Source organism: Schistocerca cancellata, chromosome 5 (genome assembly GCF_023864275.1).
Source record: "Schistocerca cancellata isolate TAMUIC-IGC-003103 chromosome 5, iqSchCanc2.1, whole genome shotgun sequence".
Classification (NCBI taxonomy): domain Eukaryota; kingdom Metazoa; phylum Arthropoda; class Insecta; order Orthoptera; family Acrididae; genus Schistocerca; species Schistocerca cancellata.
The window spans coordinates 407,948,351-407,970,006 of record NC_064630.1 but is presented as its reverse complement, the minus strand read 5'-3'; the positions used below and the strand labels follow the sequence as shown (position 1 = coordinate 407,970,006).

The following is a 21,656-nucleotide window of genomic DNA, read 5'->3' as shown; positions in this document are numbered from 1 at the left end:
GAATATGGGTAATACAGACATATCAGTGAGCATCAGACACAAATAAAAGTAAACAGGACACATTACCTCCATCTCAGAACTAATAATTCATCAGTAGTGAGAGACATGTTACCAAGGTTAAAAAGGAAGAGCCAATCACTCAGACCTAGGATGAGGACGACCCACTTGTAGTGTGGAAAGGATATACATTATACTTGTTACATATTTTAAAGCCATGTAAGAAAAAAATAACCATACTACATTACCCCTTTACAACATAGTGGCAATAACAATGGAAGGAGGGAGAATTGAAACATGTAAACGTTGGTCTTTGCTCTCTTGGATAACACTTGTGTGTGATCTTCATTTGTATTGAGACTGCACTTTAAGCGCTTTATCATCAGCACTCTCATCCCTTTCCTTTTCAAATTGCTTACATAAAAATTAAATAACTGATACTGAGCAGTAATGAAATTATAGTTCTGTTTTCCTTTGCAGGTGATAGATATGAATGAATATCAGAAATCTCGGTTTTCTGCTAAAGTTATAGAATCATTGTTTAATACTGTAACAGACAAAAAAATAACAATACTTGGATTTGCATTTAAGAAGAATACAGGAGATACACGGGAGTCTCCAGCCATACACGTTTCAACAACATTACTAGATGAAGGAGCAAAGTTGCATATTTATGATCCAAAGGTTTGTACTGTTAAATATGCATTTTGTGTGCATGTTCCTTACAGATTATCTATTTTTAAGGGGCCTCATTGGACTGAGTATGCAGCAAAATTAATGCTAAATCCATTTTCAGTCAGATGTATTATTTTTATTTCACATTCTGTTTGCCTCCTGTCATATCAATAAGAAAGTACTCTTTACTTTGTAAAGCTTCATAGTTTTTGTTTTATAACTTTACAAACTTTTATGTTTCAAGGTAAAAGTATAAAATTTTCTGGACTTTCATAACACGCTATATTTGATAAAACACTTTTCACTGATATTCAGTTTCACAATAATTGATTATATGATGGATTAGTGTTCTTGTTCAGTATAACAACCCAGCATTTTTATTAATTTAGTCTCCCACTGTTTGTCACATGAGTAGTTGGAGTAGCACTTAACTTATTCTTCCTTTATCTATTTACTAGCCTCCCCCCCCCTCCCCCTCCCAAGCTTCATTCACATATACATTCCATACATACGTTGCACACACCTTATCCTCCCCCTTCTCTGTGTCTGTCTCTTTCTCTCTCGTCTGTTCACCCTTCCAACTACCTATCCATCTCCTCCTCCTCCTCCTCCTCCTCCTCCTTTGCTTTGTCCCTCCTTCCTGCCCCTCCACTGTCTGTCTCAAACTGCCGCAGCTGTGCCCATCCACACATGTATGCTGCCCACAAAACAAGTTGACAAAGCAGGCTGATACTGCTCTTATACAACAGCTCTGTCATGCCAGGACGCCTACACATCAAGGTACTGTTACGCAAAGCAGTTTGATTAGATAGACCAACACTGCTCCCACACTACATACCTGTCATGCAGGCCAGCCTATACATCAGGGGATAAAAAATAATAAAAAAATAATAAAAAACCGTTTCCTAGATCTCAGCTCCTATTGGAGCTTGGAGGCTATAAACCCCAGAGTGCTGATACTCTTGCAACCTGCTGTGCCTGTGTCAAAATCAATGCAGGGATTTAGGAAGAGATCCTGGAACTGCGCGCACACTCATGATGCACGCCGCAAAATATGTTTGCCTCTCTTTGTTCATGTAGTCAATAATTGTTACACATTTCCTTTCCTAACTACCTTTAAAATTTTTATTCTTATTAGGTTTCAGGTAACTGAAATCCACCATTTAATATATTGACAAGATGTCAGGTGTTTATTTCTCTTTATTCATCTGTGGGTTCTTGGTGAAATATTGTATTAACCAAACAAAACAGTTCTTTAGCTTTGTTTCACAAATGTCTTTATTATTGTATGACCTAGGTTCCAGGTTATTAGCCCAGTGTCAATACGCAACTGATACCAAAGATGAGAACCAAGCAAAGATTAACATGTCAACTTTAATCTTTCAATTTTAGACTCAAACTGTAAACTGTCTGTGTTGGCAGTACAATTTAAAAATTCATTAGGACAGCATTTACCAAAACTGTGACTAAATGTATTAAAGAAGCCAGATTAGTTTTTTTCTGAACATTGTTTAGATGAAAATAACAAATACAAAGTAGATGTAGAAGTCTTGCACATACATAGTAAGGGTGAAGAGCTCACTCAGAGATATCAGCAACTAAGAAACAAATGTATGTATCCCCACATTTATTATTGAATGAACGAACAATTCAATTATTCATTCCTTTTTAGACAATGTTACTACTCTGGCATAGAAGAAAAATTTGTGTCTTCATTCATGAGTAGATAATGACAAAAGATTCCATTCCTGTGCATAGCTCTAGTCCAGTGTATGTTTAGTCATACTTACGATAAATGCTGTGCTAATGAAGATGTGAAATGAAATGATCATATGACATTTATTGGCCTATCCTCTTCGGGGTTTGGCCGCCATATTGCAAGTCTTTTTAGTTGACGCCACTTTTTTGACTTGCGTGTCAATGTTGATGAAAATGATGATGGACACACAACACCCAGTCCCCTGCCAGGAATTGAATCCAGGCCCCCTCGCATGGTAGGCGGTAACACTGCTGCTGCGCAATGGAGGTGGACTAATGAATATGTAATTCCATATATAATTGTAGCAAAACTAACAACAGAGATAACTTTAAAATTATACAATTAACAGAAATAGAATTGCTTGGTTCTCATCTCTGGTATCAGTTACATAGCAGACTGGTCCTATAACTCAAAACCTACATTGTACAATTAAGTTTGTGAAAAAGGGTTTCATTTATTTATCAGTTGTTTATGTTTAGAGGCATTTCAGAAATGTTGTCTTAAAAGAAATTCATCCAAAATTATCAAAATTGAATGTCTGTGGCAAAGAGTCTTTTTCTCAAGTAATGAAAAATCCGGGATGGAATAACAAAAATTGATATGATAAGGATAGATTGCTGCTCACCATGTAAAGATAGGCCATTGAGCATTTTATTTTGGACAAAAAAGTCTTTCCAAACTAGAAAACACATCATCGTGCCAGTCCGTGATACTTCGTCTCCTTTAAATACTGTGTTTCTGTGATTCTGTTCAATAATGTGTGGGTGTGTCTAGATAATGACTCAGTAGATTACAGGCTCTTTCATATGAGACAATTCCAGTCTCTAGCTTCAGTATGAAGACGTACTTTCTTGATAATTCTCACTGCATAATATGAGATGCAATTACCATGTAATTTCTTTTTCTTCCCTCTGTTTATGAAGATTCTTATTCACAGAGCATTTATTTTAAAATAAACTTTAAATTCCTTTTTTTAACAGTCTGTGAGGAAATATATTGGTAGCTTAGAACAATTGTCATAATGTGCCCTCAAGATAATCAAGTAAATAAAAGAACAACATGTATACTTCCAAAAATATTGACAACATTATTACTTTCATTGAGGTAATGTAGATAACTGCATTACTTTTGTCACAAATGTACAAGAGAAAATATCTCATAGCTGCCGTGCTGCCTTGTCACTTAGTGTTCTACCCAACTGTTACCATTTTTGGCAGTAACTGATGTTGATGCTTGTTCTACCCAACTGTTACCATTTTTGGCAGTAACTGATGTTGATGCTTTGTATTAGGTGGAACCTTCACAGATTCTTGAAGACTTGACACATCCATCTGTCACAGAAGAGCCTGAAAAGGTGAAGAAATCAATTGAGATACATAGTGATGCATATACAGCAACAAAGGGAACGCATGCTATAGTACTATGTACTGAGTGGGATGAGTTTGTTGTAAGTATTGATAGAATTACCTGTCTTTGATATCATATTTTGAAACATGGGTTGTTTGATGGTATATGCACATCCACATCCATACCCACATCCACGTCCTCCTTTCCATACACCATACCTTTTCTTCCCACTTCCTACCAATTTCTTGCACTCCTTACCCATTTCCTGCTGTCAGATGCCCCTCCTCTTGTACAAGCACTTTAAAACAGTTGCATGAGAATTTTAAAATGTGGGTTTTGCTTGTAGGAGAAAAGTTTTCATGTAGTGGAATAAACCTGTAATTATAAACATATAAATGTTCACAGCTTAATTTTATAAACTTCTGCATGCCATAATACTTTCATGCTTAAGTGCTCCCCTCACAATTTTTGTGCTGATCGTAAAACTCATTACAATTACTATTATTGTTGTTGTTATTGTTATCATCATTATTATTATTATCATTGTTATTATTTCTAGACTCTTGATTACCAACGCATTTATAATGGAATGATGAAACCAGCATACATATTTGATGGACGGAAAATTTTGGATCATGAGGCTCTGATGAAGATTGGTTTCCAAGTGCAGACAATAGGTAAAAGACTTTCACGACCAGTTGTATCTCGAGTGTGGGGCAGTACAACACAGGTTTAAATAAAGACTGAATGTGAAAGTGACATTGCATAGATGATCTTGTCAGACTGAGTAGTATGTTTCAGACAGAAAGCAGGTCAATTTTCCTGTAACTTGTGCCGTATGTGAACACTTGTTAGCATTTAAAGACTTATTTTCTGTATAAAACATATAACTTCAAGATGTATGTTGTTCATTGTATATTAATCATCTACATCTTTTACACTTTTGTATAGGTGTGTTCTGTTGTGTTATAATTCTTGTTTTCTGTCTTTTAATGATCACTGTTGCAACTTGTGGAGATAATATTCATTTAGTTTCATAAAGATCTAGTTTTTGCCTGCATAGTAGCACACATAGGTAGTTTTATGTTTATTGTTGATTTCATTTTGTAGTTTTTGTGGTCAATGTAACTTTCATGAATGACACTACAGGTGTCGTCGTCATAACCTTCGTAGCACTTTTGTTTCAGAAAGTGACTGTAAGTGACAGGGCACTGATGGAGACAGCAAGCTACTATCCCCTCACCCCCGTCCTCTCCATTATATTTATCAAGTGCCCTGTCATAATCCTCATGCGATTTCCATCATATAGACTAATATTTTCTATCCCCCTCTGCCATTGCTTCCCCTCTCCCTCAATCGTCACCTCCACTTTCTGGTATAAGGCAAGAGGAAACAGAGAGCACAAGTTAAAAATGTTAATATGCACTTTCTCCTTTCATATTAATCCATTATCTATGTTACCATTGAGAGCCAGGAATGTGGAGTTTAATGATTTACTTTCATTCTGTGCTTTCAAGGTGGTGGTAATTTCTATGGGAAATTGCCTTTGCCATACAGAAACTAGAGCAAGATACCATCAGTATTATCAGATATATAGCATAACATTTTAAAGGAAAGTATTCTGTGTGTACTTCAATATAAATTCCATTTACACATAATAGTTTCACAATATATTTTAGCTATTTATTGTTCCTTCTCTTTTCCTATAGTGGAATTAAATTTCATTATATAAAACCACAAATATAAATATTGACTGCTGTCAATTGATACTGTGATTGAAGTATCATCTCATTTAAAATTGATTCCTGCTTGAAGTATCTGCAGTATTTTGAGGACTGTAGTTGTCAGGGTACTTGTTTATGGGACATTTAATTCAAAATTTCCCCACTGATCAATTTCTTAAATAACAAACTAGTTTTGTCCTCTGACCTACTGCAATATTCTTTGAAGAAGGCAACCCTTAAGAGAGTATTATGTTAAAAAGAAATGATGTAGAGAAGTAAGATCTTCATTGTGAAAACGTGTTATTCATTTGTTCCCGGCTTCTTTGTACATGTGTTGAAAGCATTTAATCGTATAATAAATGTACTACAGCAAGACAAATATGCATTTACAAAAAATATTATAGAATGAAAAGTATTTAATTATATGTGTGATTTTTCTAATTGTTAAACTTACTTTTTGTAGACTTCTTGATGTGTTCTTTTGATGCAGCAACAAATAAATGCCAGTGATCATTATGTACACATGAATCTGTAATATTTACTCTTTAGTTGAGTGAGTCTTTAGATGATGTAACTACCATATTAATTTGTGTATGCTAAAAGCTGCCATGTTGTTCAGGAAAATATTTTGTATGTGGTATTTCAATAATGAAAATATCAAGATAGAAACAACCACAGCAAAAATGAGGGAAAGTAACTAGTCACCTGCAGATAAATGACAGTACTTACGAGTGGGTGTGTGGTTACCTCTCCCCATATTTCATTTGTGCTAGACTCGTAGATTGATCTTGCTTGCCTGATGTTGGGAGGATTGAGGAGTGAATGACAGCATCAGCAAATAAAATAATGCATACTTCAGATATCAAAAGCTAAAGTTTCTGCACAAGTCTGTATAACAGAAATAAAAAAGAGAATGGATCCATAATGATATGATGAAGAATGTGAAATGCATCTCGGTTTATTGTTACTATTGACTACTTGAAGTTGAGGGAAAAAATATTTTTAATATTTCTGATAGAGCTGGCAGTCATTCACAACCCTCTGTTCATCCAGCATTCACATCTTTCTTCTCAGTTATTCTTTGTATGTGATGGTTCTGTACATCAAGCTAAGGCAGCAATCTGAATTTTATTTTCTTGAGTGTGCTTTTGTGTATCCATTGTTGTTAAATTTTGTAAACATGACTGAATTTCATATTAAATTAGGCCAGTTATGATACTGTTCTGTTACACTGCTATACTTGTACAATTGATCATTCCATAGCAGAAACCTTCAGTTGACAGTAGCATACTTAAAGTAACATAAAATGTTTCCTTGTTAGTTCATTTAAGTGGTGATGGGCATGGGATAAGTGCTACAGTTAACACATCCAGTGTTGATTTTATGCATGTAATCTGATCCTGGCAACTGGGATTATGCATTTTTCTCAGTGAGGTTGATCTCCTCCCTACCCTCCAACCCCCACCCCCACCCCACCCCCACACCAACTTATCTGCATAATTTAACAGCCCTGTGAATATAATACATGTTCAGCTATATGAATGACTTACTACAGTTGCATCATGCATTATAACTTTTATGATTCTATTCACAGCTGTTATTTTCTCAGCAACTGTAATATATATCCCAGAATAAATGTCTTGTACTTGTGATAAGACCACGGAATTGACTTTGAATTATTGATACCAAAAATGCCATCCATAATCTCATTTGCCAGGGTCAGTCTTGTGGAGATGTCTCAATCTGTGTCAAACGTGAAAATCAAATGCAGTTTTATGTTGTCCGTTTTATTTATTAAATTGTAAGTGACCATGTAATTTGTGCATTATCTGTAACTGTGCAAATACATGAATTCTAAATACATTTTGTTAAAATTTTTCTCGCTTATTCCTCAAAATGAACATTGTTATTGAGGAATACTGACCTAAATTTACATTTATGTTCTTCCAGTGCTGCACATTTTGTTATCTATCAAGACGTTCGTAATTCAGTTCTGTATTGGGCCTGATATTTCATAAATGTGTGCTCTTAGGTGAACTGGGATAATCTTATGCCAACAGAGAAGCTGCTTAGCGCAAAAAATGTGTTCCATCATTTTAATGCATTTAATGAGGCTGTTCTTATAGTCCTTGTAAGAGACAAGGGTAACTTTGCCTCTATTGCTCCATGTGAGGTACACCACTGTAGGAACTTTACTACCAGTTGTTTAGCATTATACACCGATGAGACAAAACATTGTCACCATGCTCACTGTGAGACTGCTGGCAGGCGACATGGAGAAGAAAGCAAATAAGTGGAGCAGAGATGAATGGGAAACCATTCCAGCAATGATATATGAAGCTGGTAGACTGTTCACATGCTCCTGTCTTGAGCACCTGTGGAAGTGGTTGAACAATGGTGAAACCATGAGTAGGCAACAAGTTGTAGGATGCCCACACCTGTTCATAGAACATGAAGGCCAAGGGCTTTCCCATTCTGCAGGATAAGTGGTGATATGTGTCAGATCGGATGACAGAGTACAATGCTGGTGCAGGCACAAGTGTTTCAGAGCACACCATTCGGGGCAGAATGTTGAAGATGGGGTTCTGTAGCAGACGAGCCCTATTTGTGCTTGTATTAACCAATGAAATTACATTTGCAGTGGGCATGGGATTATCAGGATTGGACCACAGATCAATAGAAACATGTCATCTGGCCAGAAAAATCCTATTTCTTGTTGCATCAGGTCAACAGTAGTGTCCGACATGCTGTTATCCAGATTAACAGCTGCTTGAAACATGCACCATGCCACAGATTTAGAACAGAGGGAGTAGTACTGTGCTGTGGACGACATCCATGTTGAATTCCATTGGGGCCTGTGGTAGTAATCAAAGGCATTGTGACAGCTGTGAACTCTGTGGGCATTATTGGAGGCCATTTGCATGACTTCATGCGTGATGCCTTTCCTGCTAAGTGGCATCTTGTAGCAGGATAATCTTGGCCAGGATCTTGCTGTGGTGTTTTTTGACAGTAAACTCGCATTGATGTTTTGGCTACCAAATCCACCTGATCTGAACCAGATGGAACATACATGGGATGCAATATGGTGTCAGCTCCAAGCCCACAAATTACCAGCCCATAAGGTACGGTTATTGCACAACCAGTGCTCATACGTACAGTTCCACATACCTCCAGAAACCTACAAGGACTTGTCCAATCCATGCCAAATAAATCGCTGGTGTATGGCACTCCAAAGGTGCACCAACACACTGTTAAGCAGGTAGTCATAATGTTATGGCTCATCAGTGTGTGTTTATTATAGAATGTTTTAGGAATAAGGAAAATTGTAGCACATTTGTTACCAAAGTGATTGTGCTGTAATGTACTAGTTCAGTTACAGTCAGTTACAGCTGTGAAAGATATATTTGTGTAGACACAATCAATAGATGTTAGTTTCAAAAATACAACTGCTAAGAATATTTTAAAAAGTTCTTACATGTAAAACCTTCCCAGGGGACACCGCCTTATCGAAGGTACCTTCAGTGCCGGGCAGGAGGGTTTGCGTGCTCCAATGAAGTCAAGAGCTGTGTCGGCAGTAGCGTAGCTACCGGCAGGGTCACTCAAGCTGGAATGGTCTTGACAAAGGAGTCAAAGTGTGTCCCACAACATAGGGCAGGGAGGGCTCTATAGGTGTAGTGAAGCCAGCTTCCCTAAAGGAGTAAACTTCATACAAATCCTGGTCCTCCAAGTTGGGGGTTGGGCAAGTGGCTAACAACTCTTTCCTGTAAAAAAACTCTTGTTCAGGAACCTCAGAGTAAAGAAGCCAGACGAATTTATGAACGACGACATGGTACTGTTAAAGGCAAACGAAAAAATGATGTGTCTATTGGAACCTGGAGCGTACAATCGCTGTACAGATCGGGGACCCTGAGGTCACTGCTAGATCAACTCAGTAAAACCAAGGCAGGCATAATTGCCCTCAGGAAATACGATGGACTGGACATGGAATTCTTGATAGGGGAAGCTGGATAATTTTCTACCATGGTTCAGAGAGCCACCATGAATTTGGTACAGTGTTCACGGTAAGACAAAAATATAAACACTTGGTGAGTGGATTCACTGGAATAACATCTAGGATCTCACATATGTGATTGAAGACCCGATTCTCAAACTACTCATTGATCAATGTATATGCACCCACAGAAATATCTGATGACCAGGATAAAGACACCTTTGAGAACCTCGAGAGAACTTATGATAGATGCACTGTGTATGACACTAAAATAATTATTGGAGACCTCAATGCACAGATTGGTAAAGAAGAACATTACCTCCCAGTAATAGGAAGGCACAGCCTCCATGAATACACAAATGACAATGGTCACAGAGTCATTTAGTTTCCACTGTCACATAACATGACTGTAGGTAGCACTATGTTCCCACACAAAAGGGTTCATAAAGCAACATGTTGTAGCCCTGATCAAAGTACCTTCAACCAAATTGGTCATGTAATTATTGATGGCAGACATTCCTCAAATTTACTAGATGTACGAACTTACAGAGGAGTTAATGTAGATTCAGTTAATGTAGATTCTAACCACTACCTTGTAATTGCGAAACTAAGAGCTCGAATATCCAATGCAAGAAAAGTCAAAGGAATACCTCAAAGTAAGTATATGGTATCGAAGTTAAAAAATGAAGACCTCTTTAAAACGTACTCTGCGCAAGTTGCTGAGAATCTTGCAATATACACCCCTAGTGTAAGTGATAACCTGGATCAGGAATGGAACACTTGCAGTGATGCAGTCATTAAAGCAGCAGAAGTAGTGGTAGGGAAAGAAGGAAAACAACCAAGGAATTCCTGGTTTGATGAAGAATGTAAGAGAAAAGTCAGGAGAGAAATCTGGCATACAGGAAAATGTTTGAAAAATCATATACTTGTTTAGCAAAAAGAAATTGTCAAGATAATAGTAAAGAAGGGAAGAAACTGTATCAGAGAAAGAAAAGGGAATGGGAAAGAAAGCAGACTGAAGAGCTGGAGACAATTGGGAAAACAAATGATGTTAGAATATTTTATCAGAAAATTAATAGTGAAAGAAGAGCATTTAAGCTGCGCATCAACCTGTGTAAAAGTAAAAATGGGACACTACTGACCAATGATCAAGAGGTATTGAAGCATTGGGTAGAGTATTTCGGTGAACTGTTGGATGCTTCAGAGTCCCCAGTTGCTCCAGAAGGTGATGCCCCACCCCTTCCCAAGGAGAAGTGAACAAAGCCATTGTCCCATTGAAGAACAATGAAGCACCAGGGACTGACAATATAACATCTGAGCTATTGAAAGCTGGAGGAGTTGAGCTAAATCGTAGGATCTAAAAGACTGAGTGAGTGCCTCATCTGGGAAAAGGAAGAGTTACCAGAAGAATGGAATATAGGGATAGTGTGTCTGGTGCATAAGAAAGGAGATCTATTTGAATGCAGCAACTACAGGGGCATAACACTTTTAAATATTATATATAAAATACTATCTAATATCCTGTTCAGTAGACTTTCACCTATAGCAGATCAGAAGCTATCAATGTGGGTTCAAACCAGAAAAGTCAACTGTAAACCAGGTATATACTCTCTGACAAATAGTAGAAAAGACCAGTAAATTCAATGTTGGTTTTTTCATTGACTTTAAATCTGCATTTGACACAATAAACCGGGCCAAACTTTATGAGGCAATGCGGGAATTTAGAGTGCCTGGAAAATTGGTGCATTGAACAGAGGTTACCCTAAAGTATCCCCAGAGTACCGTGCAAGTGCAGTCAAGACTATCACCTCAGTTTCCCACTCAAACTGGGCTAAGGCAAGGAGATGGGCTTTCTTGCCTACTTTTTTAACCTGGCACTTGAAAAAGTGGTATGTGAATTGGGTATTCAGACAAGAGGAACTATCAAATATAAGCCTGTACAATTGCTGGGATATGCAGATTACTTGGATTTAATGAGCAGAATACTTAGAGATCTACAAAGCACATTTTCAGCTCTAAAACTGAGTGCAGAGAAGATGGGCCTGAGAATTAATGAAGAAAAGACAAAGTATATGTATAATGGCACTCACCAACCCTTACAGCCCACAATAACCCTTGATGGATTGACATTTTAGCGAGTGGAATGTTTCACCTATATGGGCTCAAATGGCACCACCTTTACTGCAATTATGGCTGGCGTAAGTGCTTCTAACCGATGCTGCTTTGGAATGTTGCGACATTTTAAATCCAAGCTTATATCAAGAGGGACGAAGTGCCGACTTTACAAAATGCTGATACGCCCAGTACTTACTTATGGCTCAGAAACATGGACAATTATGAAGCAAGATGGAAAAAAAAAAAAAATTGGGTCACATGAAAGAAGTATACTGAGGAGGATTTTTGGACCTGTATATGTAAACGGGACCTGGAAAAGGTGAAGAAATGATGAACTTTATGACTGCTATAAGGAGGATGATGTGGTAAAGTTCAAAAAGCTGTGTAGACGGAGATGGGCTAGACATGTAATGCAACTCGAGATAGATCCCACAAGGAAAGCCTGCTGCAGTGAACCTAGAGGACGAAGAGCAAGAGGACAACCTAGGTTGAGATGGAGCGACGTGGTTGGAGAGGACACTGCCAGAGTCGGTTGCCATAACTGGAGGTCCATGGGAAGTCCAGAGAGGAATGGCAGAAAATTATTGAGGAGGCCAAGTCCCATCCTGGGATGTAGAGCCAATGGAAGAAGAAGATTATGCGTAAAAAGTAGTTGTGCTGCTGGATATTGTGGTGTTTCAAACAGAGTATTAAAATTTTGTTGTGACTCGATAGGATTAGTCGTAAGCTACATTTTAGTCAGTCAGTCAAAGACTTGGGGTGTATTTCCTGACAGACTTAAATGTGCAGTAGTAGCACCCATCTATAAAACTAGAAATACGCAAATCACTTTTAATTACAGACCTGATCGATTCCTTACAATCTTTTGAAAAGTATTTGAGTGAGTAGCCTATGATAGAATGTTGTCTCATTCTTATGAGCAGAATGTGTTAAATGCCTTGTAGTTTTCATAATAGGTTTCCACTGAGAAAGTCATATGGGATCTCAAGTGAATTCTTGGCAAAGCTAAACAATAAATATTATCCTGTTGGTATAGTCTGTAACCTTGAAAAAGTAACTAATAGTGTGGATCACAAAATATTATTTGACAAACTAAAATGTTATGGCATAAGTGACATCTTTCTCGAACAAATGGCAACATACCATCACAACAGAAAGCCAAGAATCACATTGTCAGACTGTGCCACAAGATTGATACTAATCTTGGAATGACGGAACATACTGTGGGCTCCCACAAAGGTTGCTATTAGGATTACTTATTTTAACATACATAAATGATCTTTTAATGACTTTAAAGAACAGTTCAAAAACTCTAACATTTGCTGCTGACATGAGCATGCTAATCAAGGTTCCAAACTCAAATTAGTAGATGCAACTCAGATAATAGTGAACATTCCTCCAAGTGATTCACAGCTAACAGTTGGTCTTAATCTCTCAAAGACTCATATTATCCAATTTTAAACAAGCAAAGATGACATTTTAGCACCAGAAGTAGACATCAATAGCCATGTACTGAATGAAGCAGTGTGTGAAATTCTTTGTGGTCCAGTTGGACAAAAAGTTAAAAGGGAGTCAACACATGGATAAAAATTAATCAAGAACATTATGCCCTTAGAAGCATCTGTCATTATGTTGATCAAAAAACAAAGGTATGATCTTTCTACAGACGTAAACTCCCTGTTCTCTTAAGGAATTACCTTTTTGGTGTAGTGTGGCTGAAGTAAATAAAGTATTTGTTCAGAAGAAGTTACTGTGTAAAGTAGATAACCTCACACCTCGCAGATGTCTTTCTAAGCATTTCCAGTCTGAGCTGCCAGTAGTAGTGGTCATCATGCATGAGGTGTGCTTGCTTGTATGGATGTGTGTTTGTTTTCTTCGGTGAAGAAGGCTTTAGCCAATAAATATAATTTGTAACAGTCTTTTCATTGTGCCTGTCTGCAGCTCAACAGACAATCTTTACAGTGACTAGCAATCTGTTTATTTCCTAATATTGTTGGTATTCCAACCTGGAGTTCAGCAGAGGAAGAAACAGCTTTTTTCAGTGTTATGGCTTCCTCTCTAATTTGCTAGGTTATATTTCACTGTCATAATTACAAAGAGTATTAAGCATTTCAGTTTATCATTGCTACAGTGTATGATTTAAGTTTATATCATTTGCTTGTCTGTTTTTCATGTATAACTTGACTCATTCCATACACCTGAAGGTTCATCCTCTGAATGATATCTATGGAATGCAATGCATGAAGATATACAGTTTTCAACCTTATTCATCATCTTATATTGCTGATGCGTAAATCATTGCATACACATTGAGGGCATGATTTTAATTCATTGATTAAATAATTTAAATTTATTTCCTAATTTAAACTAACCCCAGAAAGCCCAGGATGGCATAACAATAATATTATTAAAAGGACAGAGTGCTGCTTACCATAATTTTGATAATGAACCCAAATAAATTACATTCATTAATAGCATTTTTACTGGAATTCCAGATGAAAGCTGCAGATATTTCACTGCTCCTTCTAACAGCTATTTTCAGCTAAACCAATTTTACTGAAAAAGTAAGGCTAGAGAACAATTGTGCTCAATTAGATCAATATTTAGTTTAAAAATGTGCTACTTTAGTTATAAATTGCACTACAAAAATACATTCTTTTATTAACGAGATTTATAATAAAGAAGGTATTTTGAAAGCAGGTCACGGCTCCAACTTGCTACATTCAAACTGACATGAAGTAATATAGTACAGTTTGATTGTAACTGAGGAAAAAGATGTGCATTTATCCCAGTAGCCTCCTTATCTAATAGCACAATGCTTAATATTGAAGATGACAATCTAATTGGGCAACTATTTTACACATGCTGCTAATGAACTGCTGAAATGTGGAAACTGTAGAGCAACAACGCTAATTCTTTAGCCCATAGCATTATATATTTTTTTAAAAGACTTTAACTTGTAGAAAATATACTCCAAAAATTATATGGTTGAACAGTTAGTGGCAATGTGAGATCCTGCATGATGTTTTCATTCACTATTCACAAATTACTCCAACATTTTATATTCCCCACGTAATATTAATTGTGACCTACAGGGTGTTTCAAAAATGACCGGTACATTTGAAATGGCAATAAAAACTAAACGAGCAGCGTTAGAAATACACCGTTTGTTGCAATGTGCTTGGGACAACAGTACATTTTCAGGCAGACAAACTTTTGAAATTACAGTAGTTACAATTTGCAACAACAGATGGCGCTGCGGTCTGGGAAACTCTATAGTACGATATTTTCCACATATCCACCATGCGTAGCAATAATATGGCGTAGTCTCTGAATGAAATTACCCGAAACCTTTGACAACGTGTCTGGCGGAATGGCTTCACATGCAGATGAGATGTACTGCTTCAGCTGTTCAATTGTTTCTGGATTCTGGCGGTACACCTGGTCTTTCAAGTGTCCCCACAGAAAGAAGTCACAGAGGTTCATGTCTGGCGAATAGGGAGGCCAATCCACGCCGCCTCCTGTATGTTTCGGATAGCCCAAAGCAATCACACGATCATCGAAATATTCATTCAGGAAATTAAAGACGTCGGCCGTGCGGTGTGGCCGGGCACCATCTTCCATAAACCACAAGGTGTTCGCAGTGTCGTCTAAGGCAGTTTGTACCGCCACAAATTCACGAAGAATGTCCGGATAGCGTGATGCAGTAATCGTTTCGGATCTGAAAAATGGGCCAATGATTCCTTTGGAAGAAATGGCGGCCCAGACCAGTACTTTTTGAGGATGCAGGGATGATGGGACTGCAACATGGGGCTTTTCGGTTCCCCATATGCGCCAGTTCTGTTTATTGACGAAGCCGTCCAGGTAAAAATAAGCTTCGTCAGTAAACCAAATGCTGCCCACATGCATATCGCCGTCATCAATCCTGTGCACTATATCGTTAGTGAATGTCTCTCTCGTGCAGAAATGGTAGCGGCGCTGAGGGGTTGCCGCGTTTGAATTTTGTATGGATAGAGGAGTAAACTCTGGCGCATGAGACGATACGTGGACGTTGGCGTCATTTGGACCGCAGCTGCAACACGGCGAACGGAAACCCGAGGCCGCTGTTGGATCACCTGCTGCACTAGCTGCGCGTTGCCCTCTGTGGTTGCCGTACGTGGTCGCCCTACCTTTCCAGCACGTTCATCCGTCACGTTCCCAGTCCATTGAAATTTTTCAAACAGATCCTTTATTGTATCGCTTTTCGGTCCTTTGGTTACATTAAACCTCCATTGAAAACGTCGTCTTGTTGCAACAACACTGTGTTCTAGGCGGTGGAATTCCAACACCAGAAAAATCCTCTGTTCTAAGGAATAAACCATGTTGTCTACAGCACACTTGCACCTTGTGAACAGCACACGCTTACAGCAGAAAGACGACGTACAGAATGGCGCACCCACAGACTGCGTTGTCTTCTATATCTTTCACATCACTTGCAGCGCCATCTGTTGTTGAAAATTGTAACTACTGTAATTCCGAAAGTTTGTCCGCCTGAAAATGTACTGTTGTTCCAAGCATATTGCAACAAATGGTGTATTTCTATCGCTGCTCGTTTAGTTTTTATTGCCGTTTCAAATATACTGGTCATTTTTGAAACACCCTGTATATACCACATTTAACCAACCAGAAATAATCATGTCGACCAAGAATCACCTTCCAACTGTACAAGGTGTGTCCAGAAACTAAGTAAAGTCTCATTCTACTACCACCGCAGTACTAGCATCACAGTTCCACACATTCACACTCGCCTCTCTGGCTCATTGTCTTTCCACTGATGTCATTACAGCAGGATTGTGTTGTGTTTACATTTTTTAGTGATCACTCAAAACTTTTAAGACCATCTCTGAGCCTACAGTGTATGAAGTGCCTTCTGTAATATGGTTTTTGAAAGGGAAGAATTCTCAGCCAGTTAAAATTCATCAGCTTTTAGAGATTTATCGTGAAAATGGAATGACATGAAATGATGAGAAAGTGGGTGGGACAATTTAATGATGGTTTAGTCGAGAAAGCAATTGAGAAAATTCGTGAAAACAGACAGTTCACAATAAAAATGGTCTATGTAGAGTTTCCAAAGATTTAGAAAATGGTTTTGCACAAGATTGTCACAAATCACTTAAATTCTTGCAAACTGTGTCCCCTTTGGCTTCTGAAAATGCTTATAGAATTCCGCAAAACAAAGGGACTGCAGTGCTTTGACATTTCATACCAAATACTTTATGTGGGAGATGAATTCTTAAATAGAATTGTGACTGTTGATGAAATGGGTTTGTGAGGTCCCTCCAGAATCAAAACAACAGTTGATGGACTGGAGGTACTCACAATCTCCTACCCCCCCCCCCCCCCCCCAAAAACAAACAAAAAAAAACACACACACATTTCTTGCACAAAAAATTGTGCACTGCATTCAGGGCAGACTGTCTGACAACTTCCTTCCCAAAGGTGAGACTGTCAATGTGGTACAATGCTGTGAAACACTGAAAACTCCAGCACTGAATTCAAAACAAAAGGTGTGGAATACAGAGCCAAGGCTCTGTGTTGCTTTGTGACAATGCATGTCCCCATTGTTCTGGTGTCACTCAGCATTTTGGTTGGGAGCAGTTGGATCACCCATCATACAGTCCCAGTCTCGCAACTTCTGACTACCACCTGTTCTTGAACTTTAAGTGTGATTTTGGAGCAAGGCGCTATGATAGCGATGGCAGTGCAAAAAATGGGGTTCAGCAGTAGCTGTTTTCATTGGCAGCATCTTTCTATGAAGAGGCATAGAAAAGTTACTTTCCTGCTGTTACAAATGTTTGAACAATTGTGACTACTACATAGACTAAGAGTTCAAGTGATGCTCTTTCTTGTGAAAATAAAGTTTGGTTTGAAAACAAAAATGTTTAGACTTATTTTCCAAGATAGTATTTACTTTCCAGACATGCCTTTTATACATATATAACAAAATAAAATACCGGATATATATAAGATACGACACCGGAAGGCTCCAAACAGATTACATAATGGTAACAGAGATTTCGAAACCAGGTTTTATACTACAAACCAGCCCCAAGACCATGTGTGTATTCTGCACACGTAATTCATTGACTGCTGCTTAGAACTGAAGAAACTGCAGAAAGGTGGATAAATTGAAAAAAATTCAGAGGCAGTTTACAGTTTCAAAAGGAGCATTAAGCAACAATTGACAGAAATGGGGATAAGAAATACAATAGAAGATAAACAGGTAGATTGTGGTGACAGCAGAGGATCAAACAGGCAAACCATGTGGCCCAGCAGAAATCCTTGGATAACAAGTGAGATGTTTACTGATATGATGAAAGGAGAAAATATAAAAACTCAGCAAATCAAGCAGGTGACAGGAATACACACATCTAAAAAGTGGGTGCAGAATGTACAAAATGGCCAAGAAGGAATAGCTGGACAAGAGATACAAGGCTTTAGAACCGTGTATGATTAGAGGAAAAAACAAATGTTACCTGTAGGAAAATAGAGACCTTTGGATTAAAAAGAAACAGCTCTATGAATATCAAGAGCCAGGACAGAAAGCTGAAAAGTGGAAGGAATATATAGAAGAGAAATGAGCTTCAAGACAATGTTGTTGAATGAGAAAAGGGAGTAGGTTATGATGAGACAAATTGTGAGAAGAATTTGACAGAGGACTAAATGACCTATGTTGAAAAAAGACCCGAGATGGTATTTGCTCATAGTTATTGAGATCCTTAGGCAAAAGCTGACATTGGGGAAGATCAGTTTGTGTTCCAGAGAAATGTAGGAACATGTTAGGCAAACTGACCCGAAGACTTACCTTAGGTGATACACTTAAAATGGGCAATCCTACTACCTTTAACAGATTCTTTTATGTAGAGAAAGCTTTCGACAATGCTGGCTCAATACACTTTTTGAAATTCTGAATGTAAGAGGAGTAAAATACAGGAAGCAAAAAGTAATCTACCACTTGTACAGAAAACTAGACTGGGGTTATAAGAACTTAAGGAAGCATTGGTAAGAAGGGAGTGAAACATTATTGTAGTACATGCCTGATGTTATTCAAACCATATGTTTAGTGATATCTAAAAGAAATGGAGACATTTTGGAAAGGGAATTATAAATCGATGAGAAGAAGTAAAAACTTTGATGTTTGTTGATGACGTTTTAATTCAGTCAGGGATGGGAAAAGATTTAGAAGAGCATTTGAACAGAATGCACAGTGTTGTGAAAAGAGGTAATAAGATGAATATCAATGAAAGTAAAATGAAGGAAACAATGTAGTCAAATTAAATTAGGTGATGCTGAAGAATTAGATTAGGAAATGAAACATTAAAAGTAGTAGACAATTTTGCTATTTGGGCAATAATGTAAGTGACAATGGGCAAAGTAGACAGGACGTAAAATGAAGACTGTCAATAGCAAGATAAACATTCCTGGAAAAGAGAAATTTTTTAACTTTGAATATAAAGTTAAATCTTGGAAAGTCTAATGTGGAGAGCTGCATCAAACCAGTCTACAAATTGAAAACCACAAGGACATAAATGACCTCTCTTACATTTGTGAAGCAAAATAGTTATTTTTGCTGACAAAACTAAGTTAACATGAAATACAACTGACATATGTCAATAGGAGTGATTAACATTATTGTATGATTACATTTTGATATAAAACATGGTACCCACAAATCTGTATTAGACAGTACATAACTTAACCGATAAAGGAAGAGCATAAAGTAAGGAAAGTAACTAGCAAAAAATGTTAAAAAAAACAATTAGTAGCCAGACTGATAAGAAATTTAATTGGAAACAACATATTAATGATACGTAGAATAAGAGTAATGTTGGTTTCTCCAGGTACTTTAGTTCAAGATGAGGAAAGGAAACTCATGTTACAACATATTTTGATATCTTAGCTATTTTTGTATGTAGTCACTCTTCAAGTTTAAAAACATTTTATGTATGTCTCCACAAGCTTTCACATGCCTTTTGCAGTTGCCACCAAGTTGTTGAATCAGGCACTAATGTCCTCTCTCAGTTTGTTGTCATTTCCACAGTGATCCCTCCCCCACAAAGTCCTTCTATTTGGGAAAATGGTGATAATCACTCAAGGCCAAGACCAGGCTATAAGGTTAATGTTCAGAAACTACCCATTTAAACTGATGGAGCAAATCCTCCATCAAGTCAGCAGAATGCAAGTGGGTGTTTTTGCGAAGAAGCACAATGTCAATGGACAAGAAATACGCTGCTTGTTTCAAGTGGTGCAGTGTAGACTTTGTTTCTTGTGTTTTTCAGTCAAACGTGCACGCACTTTTATTTAGACCAAATTACATTAAGAATTTGCTAAAGAGTTGATCGTGACATTTCAAGAGAGCACAAGCTCAGTCCATCAATAGTGAACCATCTATCCCACAGATGTTTACAAGGAGGCACTAGCCATGAGTACAGATTTGTTATTCATTACAGAATTCTCATACAAAATGAATAACCAATAATGCTCTGGAATGTAATAAGTTTTATGTGTCACCTATAAAATTTAGTTCTTGTGGCATGACAGTTCTAAAAACTGACCAAAATGGCAACTTTAGAGTCTTATTCCTATTCCATTTGTGAATGGAACTGAAAAGGGAATGATTAGTAGTGGTACAAGGTACTCTCCAACACACACCATACTATGGCTTCTAGAGTATGTATGTAGATGTAGCTATAAATATTGTATTTTATCAACAGAGCCACACTAAGCATGCATGTAATGTTAGCTTTCCACAGATAAGTAAGTTATTTATACACTAAAACCATATCCAAAAACTCAAAATAAAATAACTGAAGTACAAGTACAATTACTCAACAAATATTTGAGATGCTAACTGTTAAAAAAAACTTGTCATTCTAATTACTGTTTTATTTGTTTTTCTCCAGGTGCTGGGAGACTTTCTTATGGGAGATCATGGCTACATCCTTCCCTGGCAACATTGCTACTGCAGTGCAATAAAGTACATTGATGCATTTATGATGGCACTGTAATGTGTAAGAACTTACATCCCAATAAAAAAAAAAAAAATACTGGAATTCATTTAAGTATTTGTGGAGTCAGGTACAGCCCACTTTCTCCCTGAAACTGACAGAACTGTTTCATTCTTCACCTTTTTCTAATTATTTAAATTATGGTGCCACACACATTAAGATTGCATTGATTTCTAATTTTTTAAAGAACTGGAGGTCACAGATGGCATGCCTCACGAATGATGAATATAATTTGCAATAATTGAGGTGTACTCTTAATTAAGCCACTGCTTGTAATATCTTGGATGTTCTACATAACATGATCTTCAATGTGTTTGAATTACTAACCTGCCCCTATCCCCTACCTTCCAAGACAAATGTATTGAAGAAAACAGTGAAAACATCACTTAGAGATTATTCAGTTGTGGCATCAATGAAGTAACCTGCTGTGGCTGCTTCTGCCTGTTAATGTGTGACATGATTCATTCCACATCCCCATAGCCTTTCCATTGTGGTGGGATTTACAGAACACAATGTGTGAATGAATGAATGAATGATAAGTGACAAACTTAGCAAGCTGGAGCTTGAAGGATGAGGGTTGATTGTGGTCAGGTCCACAGCATGCAGTATATTTTGGAGTGCTCTGCTTCTCTGTTTTGTGTACTACTGAAGATGTATGATGAGAAAATAAATGTGTAAGTGATGTTTCTTAACACTAGGCCAACAAACTGAAAAAATTGATTATGTTAGGGTCAGGAAAAAGGAAAAAAGTACAAAGGAGTTATAAAACATTCGTGTCACCTCACAACTTTGAGAAAACTGGGCAAAATGAAAAGAGTATTTACAGAAGTGAAATAGCACTGTATAATATTATTAGGAATATGTTAGGTAGTGTATTACAAAAGTCTGGAAAGTGTTACGTATACATTTGCTAATAAATAAAAATGAGTGACATTGTTGAGTTGAACACTCCAATGATATCCCTTTTGTCAGAACCCCGAAGAATGTCTGTAGCACCTTGA

General features: G+C 37.5%; 1 protein-coding gene across 2 annotated transcripts in view; it reads left to right on the top strand.

The window, feature by feature from the left end:
* LOC126187540 (UDP-glucose 6-dehydrogenase) overlaps positions 1-20,706 on the top strand; it is a 104,232-nt gene extending 83,526 nt beyond the window's left edge. Inside the window, exons 8-11 of one of the 2 annotated variants that reach the window (XM_049928687.1) lie at positions 478-681; positions 3,723-3,878; positions 4,338-4,455; positions 20,551-20,706. In XM_049928687.1, the coding sequence (XP_049784644.1) occupies positions 478-681; positions 3,723-3,878; positions 4,338-4,455; positions 20,551-20,633 (561 nt within the window). In that variant the 3' untranslated portion in view covers positions 20,634-20,706. Of the gene's footprint in view, positions 1-477; positions 682-3,722; positions 3,879-4,337; positions 7,364-20,550 lie in introns of those variants that run through there. The other variant, XM_049928688.1, reaches the window with a different exon arrangement.
* Positions 20,707-21,656: the final 950 nt, after the last annotated feature.